Source organism: Sceloporus occidentalis, unplaced genomic scaffold (genome assembly GCF_023333645.1).
Source record: "Sceloporus occidentalis isolate IW3139 unplaced genomic scaffold, rSceOcc1.0.p SCAF_1, whole genome shotgun sequence".
Classification (NCBI taxonomy): domain Eukaryota; kingdom Metazoa; phylum Chordata; class Lepidosauria; order Squamata; family Phrynosomatidae; genus Sceloporus; species Sceloporus occidentalis.
In genome coordinates this window covers 206,619,847-206,630,001 of record NW_028316981.1, presented here as the reverse complement: position 1 = coordinate 206,630,001, position 10,155 = coordinate 206,619,847, and the positions used below count along the sequence as shown (strand labels likewise).

General features: G+C 42.8%; 1 protein-coding gene across 1 annotated transcript; it reads right to left on the bottom strand.

Moving 5' to 3' along the window:
• Positions 1-7,874: 7,874 nt before the first annotated feature.
• LOC149323267 (uncharacterized) lies at positions 7,875-9,348 on the bottom strand. The gene has a single exon (XM_089510549.1). The coding sequence runs from the start codon at positions 9,242-9,244 to the stop codon at positions 7,958-7,960; it is 1,287 nt and encodes a 428-aa protein (XP_089366675.1). The 5' UTR covers positions 9,245-9,348; the 3' UTR covers positions 7,875-7,957.
• Positions 9,349-10,155: the final 807 nt, after the last annotated feature.

Here is a 10,155-nt window from a genome sequence, read left to right as displayed (position 1 = left end):
TTGAGTGTTGAACTACAACTCGGTGGACCAGGGGCCCATTCACCATTTGACCATGAAACCCACTGGGTGACCCTGGGCAAGACACACTCTCTCAGCCTCAGGGGAAAGCAATAGCAAACCTCTGAACAAATCTGGCCAAGAAAACCTCATAACAGGTTCGCCTTAGGGTTGTCATAAGTCGGAAACATCATGAACACACACAACAGCAGCAAGATGAGCCCTTAGACTATATCTCCCTTTATTGTTAGCCAGGCTCCACTTATGAGGAACACCAGCTGGATGTTGTAGGGTCTACACTCAGATCATTTTAGACATACTGCTCTGCTTTATGCAGAAAATGAATGACAACAAGAAAATGAACTGAGTTGTGTGGACTTTTCAGGCCCTGTGGTGCTTAGCAGGATTCCCCACTGGGAGAAAGGCTTTGACAGATTCCTGGTACCACTGGTCTATTCTCTACTTCCAGCCTGGTTTGACAGCACTGACTGCCCATTATCTTACAGCAGTCAAGATGGGGCAGCCAGCAGGGGAACTCTCTTGACACATCTCATGTTTACTTTCTTCATGAGCATGACATCCAAAGTCTGTCAGCTTTCTGAGGATGGCATGGGACACCGGCCAACCCGTGTCTTATTACACGATGATGAATGCTTTGATTCTGGACATTTTCTTGCTGTTTTTGAGAAAAGATGAGAGTAATGGCTTGAATAATGGGCTGGAACACTGAGAGACCAAGGTTCGAATCCCAGCTCAGCCATGAAACTCACCTTGGACAAGTCACACACTCTCAGCCTTAGAGGATTGCAATGGCAATGACAGGTTCGCCTTAGGGTTGCCATAAGTCAGAAATAACTTGAAGGCATGTAACAACAGCAACAACAACAGATTTTAAAATGTAATCAGTTTCAGGAACAGGAAAAAGAATGGGGAATCTTTGGCCCTTTATATGTTTTGGACAATGTCTCCAACAATTCCTTACCAATAGTTGATGGAGGTTTTAGGCCAAAACATCTGGAGGGAAAGTTTCCCATCTCCAATATGAGGCAAGAATTTTGGAACAGCCACACATATCCTCACACTTTCCATTCATATCATGTCAGGGCACAGTCAACTGGCTCATGTATTATTATTATTATTATTATTATTATTATTATTAATGTTGCTGTTGTTGTTGTTGTTGTTGTTGTTGTTTCTTGGTTATACTGATATTCTATTTTTTCTTTAAGGAGCATAAGGCAGAATGAGACATAAACCAGAGCTCACCAAGTTCTTTTTAATGTGCAAAGTTATTATCATCTGTAAATACAGAGGAGAAAAAGGACAGTGTTAAGTAGAATACAAAAGATGACAGGATTCTTTTCAAGGTTAGGAACATAGGAAGCTGCCTTATACCAGATGATTTGTTCAGATCAAACTGTTTGCCTTCACCTGGGGTCTTTTCACGCTATATAATTATAGCACTAAGATTCCACTTTAATTGTCATGGTTCCATCCTATGGAAACATGAGGTCTGCAGCATAGGAAGGGACATGCAGAATTTTCAGCAAGGGAGCTCTTATGTTGCCTCACCCGACTACAAATCCCACGATTCCATAGGATGCTGCCATGGAAGTTAAAGTGTTATCATTGTGTAGTGTGAAAAGGGGCGCTGATCTTTTAACTGGAGGTGGCCAAAAATGATCTGAAACCTGTGGTGGTTGGTGACTTCCATCTCAGTGAGGTGGTAAATTAAGATTTTAGGGCAAACCTTAAAGGAACTATCCAAGGGGATGAACCCTACCCCCAAACTGGGTTCAGCACTCCTTGAAAACTCAGAATAAAATCCAGAGCAGAATCACCCCTTCAATGACACAAAAGCTTCCAGCTGCCACTGACTCAGGCCCCCTGATTCACAGCTTCTGGTCACTGTCTCTCCTTTTCAGACAAATAAGATCAAAATCTTTTTAACAAATCCCACAAGTCATTGGATTTGGCTCCCAACTCTTGAACTGCAGGAAAGGATGGAAACTTGGATCAAAACAAACCAAAGAGGAAACCCTTTATCCCCATAGTTTCTGTTCTTACTGTCAGTGTTACTCTGGAGAGAGGAAAACGCTTTGGGGGTGATAACTGCACTAGGAAAATACCCCTACCTATCTCCAGCTACTCATTCATTCATCTGTTCCTTCAATTTCCATCTTTCCTGTCTCCCTTCGTGAGATTCCCTACAAGGCAACTCACAACAACAATTACTTTTAACAAAAATCTAATGATAGAAAGTTGACAAGCAATTCAATAAACTATCGTATTGAAGTATCAGTATCAAATCATGTTAAAACATTTCAGCAACAATAAACGTAAGAGCCAGCATGGTGTAATAGTCTGAGTGTTGGACCAAGGTTCAAATCCCACCTAGCTCAGCCATGGAACCCAATGGGCAAACTTAGGTAAAACATACTCTTTCAGTCTAAGAAAAAGGCAATGGCAAACACTCTCTGAATAATTTATGCCATGATTTACCACATCTTGAGCAGCTGCTTCAACTAGTATAGTTGCCAAATCTCAGGGCTTGGACCTGAGTCTCCAGTTTTCATAGGTCATCTCCATGCAGGAGACAAGTGTGCAAACTCCCCGGTTGCCTTTCCTCAGGTTAGAGGAAGTGGCTGTGTGCAAATCTTCAGGTCAGCTATGAGAGCAGCAACTTGCTACTATTTCCAAGGTTGAATAGATTTCTTCAAGAGAGCCAGCATGGTGCAGTGGCTTGAGTGCTGGACCAGAACTCTGGGGAATACATTTTGAATCCCTGTTCAGCCATGGAAACCCACTGGATGACCTTGGGCAAGTCATATACTCTCAGCATAAGAGGAAGGCAAGAGCACATCCCCTCTGAACAAATCTTGCCAAGAAAACCCCATGGTAAGTTCACCTTAGAGCTGCCATAAGTTGGAAATGACTTAAAGATGCACAAGAACAATCGATTTCTTACTGGAACTTGCAAGCTCCTTTGGGGGCAGTGTCTATAAATTTAGGGGCTGTACAAGTCAGCACTTTGTGCTGGCCTGTACATGCATTAGGGTTAAGCTAGGGCTGAGCGTTCACAGGCTTAAAGCCCTTGTTACACTGCCCGGCACTATTATGACATGCACCTGTCCATATGGCATACGCCATGACGACGCACATGTGGCGCAGTGCCCAAACGGCACTCTTTGGAAGGGGTGTCATCAGGGTTCCCCAACACACCTATGGCACCCCTTCCAGGAAGCTGCCCAGAGCAGCTTATTTTTGCTCCTGGAATAGTCCTGACATGGGCACGGGACAGACCATCCAAAATGGACAATCTCCCAGTGCCTAGTTTTGGTCCACAAGGAAGCCACAGCCTCCAGACTGTGGGACTTCCCTGCGGACCAAAAAGAACCTGCAAAAAGCAGGTTCTTCTTGCGATGCCATTATGTCGCAGTGCGCCAATGGCGCACTCGCGAACTCATAATGGAGTTGTGACGTGCGGACGCTATGCATCCGGCACGTAATGATGGCGGCACCCATCTGTACAGGGCACCACCATTTTGACACCCTCGTCATGGGCGAGGAGCAAGGGGTGTCTAGAAGCCCCGCTCCTCACATGTGACAAGGGCGTCGTTTCGCATCCATCTGGACCGGGCCATGGTCACCTTTGATAACTCTCCATCTAAGAATTTTGAATTTTATTGGTTAGAAACTCCAGTTAACTGTGTACACTCACTTGCTGTCCCTTACTCTTTCCTTTTTCTCTTTTCTCCCTGCACTGAATAAATCTTAATTCTTGCTGTTTACACCCCACTAAATTGCTCAGTGGTGGTTGACAGATGGGAGCCTCTGCATCACACATTATCTTCTCCCTTTAAGCATTCCACTATCACATGAACCCAGGATAGCCACCACTATACAGGGTGCTAATAGGAAGAATGGATTACACAAGCATTATCCAAAAGAGTATTTCTTTGTCAGTAAAATGCCAAATGATGTCTTCCTGAATTGCTCATATTCCTGTTATTTCCTCACACCAATGTCCCTTGCCCATCACTCCCCACCTCTCACATTTGTTTTTCTGTCTTCTGTACAGGTCTTCTCCCCAATGAATGTTGTCATATAGCAGAAACACTGTTCAGAACACACACACACAAAACCAAACAAACCCCAAAGTCTTGTATTTTAAAGTTTAACAAACTCTTTAAAGAATACATTTTTAGGGGCTTAAGAGTTTGATGCAGGAACTCTTAAACAGAAAGCTTAGCATAGCCACAACTAGAAAAGAAAATGGGGACACCTAGTGGGGTTTTGAAACATTCGCAGCATCTCTCAGTGATCCAAGAAGCATGGGCCTGTTACAGACTGCCAAAATAAAGCTGCTTCGGGTCTCTTTGGAGATATGCTATTTAAATGATGCATGGGTCCTAAGAGTCCGGAGGTCGTGCCAAAGCCACACTCCCTTCCTAAGCACTGGAGTGCAGCTTTAGTGCAGCTTCCGGATTCTTAGGATGCATGCATCATTTAAACAGCATACCTCCAAAGAGACCCGAAGCAGCTTTATTTTGGCAGTCTGTAACAGGCCATAGTGACCCATCACTTATTTCTACTGGAAACATCCTACCCGACTGGAAATCTCAGAATCACATAATGTTAAGAATTGGAAGGGGTTTTCAACATCATCTAGTCCAACCTGCTGCCCAATGTAAGGGATCTGGACAGTTCAGAGTCTGCATGAATCTCTCTCTCAAAAGTGTTCAGCACCTCTCAAAGCAGTCTGTTCCACAATTGAACATCTCTCATTGTCAGGAAATTTCTTCTAATGTTTAGCTGAAATCTGTTTCTGTGCCATTTCCCCCTATTAATTCTAGGTCTGTCCTTTGGACAGACAAAGAACAAGTTGGCTCCATTTTTTTGCCTTCAGTTCTCCATGCATTCTGAAGATAGCTATAACCTCTTCTGTAAATCTGCTCATCTTCAAGCTAATCATTCCTAGCTCTTTCAACTAAGCTGTGCAGGGCTGGGGATAAATGAGGCTATGTCATTTCTGTGGTATAAGTTATATTAGCAGATACATAAAGACTGAGCAGAAGATGAAGTCTCATAACATTACTATGCCAACAGATACCTGCGCCTCATCAGATTTCTAGCAAAGCCCTGAGTGCCATCGAATTTCTTGGTTTTTCTTTTCTTTTCAAAACCAATTCCAGCACAGACTGGCTTTGTGCTACACAGAGAGACTTCCCTTGAGGTCAGAGGGAAGAAAGATGAGACACTTGTTAATCATTCCTCCTTGGTCCAACCTTGCTTCCATTGAAACAGGTCACCTGAATGTTACCAGATATTTAGTCAGATCTTAATAGGCATACCCTCAAGGCATCCACAATGTTAGTTTCAATTGCAGAAGTTGTAGTGTCAAGAATTACAACTTTGGAAGGGATCTGTTGGGGGCAATGTTTTGACTTCAGTTGAAAGGACAGAGTCAGGTGTCATCCAGATAGGGATAGCATTGAGCCTCCCTGGTTCCAGTATAGTCTCCCCCAGTAACAAGGAAATGTATTAGTCCCATAGTAATAATCTGGTTTCAGGTCTGGTTACTTCCCTCTGGCTGAATGTCTTATCTCTATTACAGCTTTCCCCTATCTCTCTACAATCCTTTCCCTCTCTCTATGCCATCTCAAAATGGTGACGGCAGTCAAGAAATCAGATGATTAGGAATGGGAAGGGCAGCCATAAAAAGCTAGATAAGATCCTAAAGAGTAAAGATATACAACTGAGCACTAAAGTTAGAATCATCCAAGCCATTGTATTCCCCATCACCATGTATAAGAATGATAAGAATAACATCAATTCATTTGAGATGTGGTGCTGGCAAACAGTGGACTGTGGACACCAAAAAGACAAATAAATGGACCTTTGAACAGATCAAGCCTGAAATTTCCCTAGAAGCCAAGATGAGCAAACTGAGGTTACTGTACTTCAGCCACATCACGACTCATCATAATTCATCATGAAGGCACAACTTATTAGAAAAGACAATAATGCAAGAGAAGGTGGAGGGAAATAGAAAGAAAGACCAGACAATTAAGGAGGTCACAAGTATGACTGTACAGGACCTAGGAAGAGCAAGGGAGGACAGAGGGTTTTGGAGATGTCTCTTATACAGGATCACCATGAGTTGGGGTTGACTCAAGGGCAGTTAACAATAACATGCTATCTTTAACAATCTCCCTTTGACAGAGACAAGCCTCAGCTTTTTATCCTTTCTCTCTCATAGCCATCCTTTCACAGCATTCCCTGAGCTGTGATTGACTGGCACCAACCAGGCTTACTCAGCTTCTCCCTTCACAGATGGGTTTGATCAACCTTATGGACAATCTATGCTGGGAAGCAGACAGAGGAGTGTGTCCCGGTTGATTCTGCTCGACATTTTGATAGCTTCAGTACCATCAGCTACAGTAGTCTTCTGGGCTGCCTCTTCTGGAATGAAACTTAGGAGGTTCTGTTTAACAGAAGTAGTTCATGGAAGAATTAACCTTGAAGGTAATATTAAATGCCTGCTCAATGAGGCAGACATTAGCCTGTAGGTTCCCAAATTGTTCCACATGCTGTTTAATATGGGGGAAGACTGTGTGGAACCAGGAAGGCTCAGTGCTATGCCTATCTGCATGGCACTTGACCCTATCCTTGCAATGAAGTCCAGGGAATCTGTTTGGGTTCTACAGAAGTGGCTGATGTCAGTACTGGACTTGAGGACAAACTTAATCCAGACAAGGGATCCAGTCTGTCCCAAATAAGATTACACTCTCCTAAACTCATGCTCGGAGTTTGGACGTTTGGAATCAGCCCTGATCCTGGATGTCCTATTTCAGCAGTGGTGTTTGACTGCTACGCCTAGTGTATCAACTGCACCACCCAGAGATGTGTGATTCAGGCATGTAGATCTGTGCCTTTAAATTCCTGTAACATGTTCCCTATGGAGCTGCTTTTGCAACACATTCTGAAACTTCATCTAGTCTAAAATGTTACAACCTGGTTCAATCCGGGTTACTTACAAAGACTCCATCATTATTAGTCTCATTGTTTAATTTCAGGAACAATTTGAAGCACTGATTATATCCTATAATGCTTAATATTAACATAGGTCCAGGCTGTTTGAAGGAATGTATTTTCCTGTACAAGTCTACCTAGTTCAATGATGGTAAACCTTTTAGAGACCGAGCGCCCAAACTGAAAGGTGTTCCCACACCAAGTGTTACCCAGTGCCGGGTATGCCACATCCACCTTTGGGGGTGGGACTTCCCAGAGACAACTGAAGGCCCAGGAGGGCTGGGGGAAGAAGAGGAAGAGGCATGCACATGTTCCTCCTCTTTCTCCCACCCTCCCCAGAGACAGCTAAAAGCATGGGAGGGCGGGAAACCAATCAAAAGGCTATAAAAGCAGAAATTTACCAGGATAAAAGTGTCTTTGGTCAGTACCTATCACACAGTACTGTGTCCATCATGCTGCTGCCTTGCATTTTAATCATTACTAGAGTGCACCTTTAAAGTGACAGGCAAAATCCGTCGATAGGACTTCAATCTCATTGCTATTCCATTACTACCTTCATGTGATAAGTCCCTTCTGCTACAGTTCTGTTTCTAAGGAGTCATGTGGTGTGAGTGTATGGACATTCACACAGCAGCTGGCTTTCGGAGACAGTTGGCAGACTCGATCACTCATTCCTACCCTCCCTCCTGGAAGTAGCCATTTGGCAGTGGGGAAAACATATCACACAACCATGGATCACCAAAGTGTTATCATGGTGGCATGATAACAAACTATGCCAAACTGGCATGCTTCCATTCTTACTAGTGTGATTGTGGCACACTGGTGTGTAAAGTCCAGAATGTGAATGACTAATGTGCATCTACAAACACAGTTCAGTTTATGTAAAACTTCTAAGAATGGTCTTTACTAGACATCTCCTGAGTTTTTACATCTTCTTTTCAGTTTTTGAGAGGACGTCCTTTCCCTTTTTCATATTGACATGAATAAGAATCTGAGATGGTATTGAAGCACCTTCGCTTTCAACTGTGTAGACAGCCTGTGCGCCTCTGCTCATGTCTCTCTGAAATCCCTGGACCACACCTTTAGGGCACAATACTTGTATGGATATGTTTGGCTTTTGGGAGGAAGCTGGCATGCCATTCACTACTGTACTTATGTTAATATTTCGAATTCGTGGTGCCTTTCCAAATATAGAACTTGTAAAGATCTGTTGGATTTCACGTGCCTCAATAGTACGTACTGAGAATGCACGTTTCCAAGAGGCTTTTTGAATGGTGAAGTTAGAAGTAAAGGACTTTATGGGGCTTTTCACCACAGATATCATAGGCCTTGCTTTCTGTCTGATTTGGTACCCCCTCCATGCTGCTTGGATTGTAGTGGCAGCATCCTGATATCTTTGTGTCTGTATCCTTGGGGCAAAAACATTTAAAGAAGTATATGTGAACACTTCCCTGTTGGGTCTGAGGGCTGACTTGATTTCAAAGAAGGATACTTTGGGGTTCAAAAGAGGATAGTCATCTATGATGTGTTTGTGACACCTTCTTGATCTGCCACTTGGGAGGGAGACATTGTGCTTTTCCGCGTGTGTTCCAGATGCCAATCCAAATTGCTGAAGGCAATTTAGGAATGCTGGAAAACACTTGCTTTCATTTTCAGCTCTTATTTTCTTCTTTAATTTTTGTCTGTCAGTCCTGCCGTACCCACACAGTCCCAAGGGCAGTTCCTTCCGTGTCATGTAGCCTCGGAAAGCTGCCTGAATCTGGGTAGCTGCTTCATTCATTTTGTCAATATCCCTTCTGACTTGATAACCTCTCCAGGCAGACTGAATTGTGATGGCTGCCTCCTTTTCTCGTCGAAACTGCTGGCGTGTTTTTCGCGGGTAGATGGGTAAAAGGTTTAGAACGTCATCCACGCTCACACTACTGTCACTCCGAGAGTAGTATGGATCCTGATGTTCACGAACCAAATGTGTTGCTCTGTTGGTGTGAGGCTTCATTCTTCTATAGGATCTGGTCCTTAGGTCACCTTTACAAGAACAAACTGAGGTGGAAAGATTCATGGGTGTATCTCTATCCCTCAGATATTCTGCATTATCTTCTATAGAAACATTAGCTTTTTTATGGGAAACATTTTGTTCACCTCCACTGTCATGAGAAAACACATCAGATTCTTCACTTGAAGACTCAAGATCACAAGAATCTTCTTCCATCATACTGTTTGTATTTGATCTTCCTCGCCTTTCTTCCCACTCTGTTCTTCTGGGACAAAGGAGCTAAGCTGTTGCTATAAATGTCTCTTCCACGCTTTGTCTGCAAGTTCACTGAATGAGAAAGAAAATAATTGTTACTGTCTATTTTTTCTCTTGCAAAAGAAAATCTTCCCCAGCAAAGCTATAGTCTGATGTTCATGTTGATGAGTTAATAGCACAAGCTACAAGATATAGTCAGCTGAATCAGAAGATTAACCAACTAAAAATCAAACAGGAATAAATTTTTATTGGTAGAATGAAATTTTAGCCATTAGAGTACAGTATTGAGTAGTTACACATTTCCTTGATTTTTTTAAAAGCTATTTTGGTACTGTCTTGTTAACATCAGAGGAAATTGAAAGGAAAATCTGTATGCAACAAACTGCTCTTCTCAGAGTTATCACTTCAGGGACCAATAAACAGTAGCTTTTGTTCATTCAATAGTAATTAAATGCATTGGGTGAACATGGGAGTATATCATTATAATCTCACATTCACATGGGTCACCTAACACCAAATATGTTGTTTTATGGAAATCCCATTGTTTCTTCTGTGTTAAAATCATTAACAAGGACTTTCAAACAAGGCCCATCTGGAGAAAAGTGACAGCTTCCCAATGCACTTTGTTTAAGCACAGCACCAATGATTGTTTTTTGAAGTAAGGCCAAAATGGTGCTTTGCGTTCTCAATGGCCAACTTTTAAAAAAATCTTCCTACACCATTCAGACATAATCCTGCTGTACTTTTCCTCTCTTCATGGTGCTACCAAAAGCAGGTATCTTTATCCTGCTGGATGATAGTACCATCCTTGCTTAAAAATATACAGTCAGTGCAGGTCTGAAGCCTGTGAACACACTTACCTTATAAACAACTCC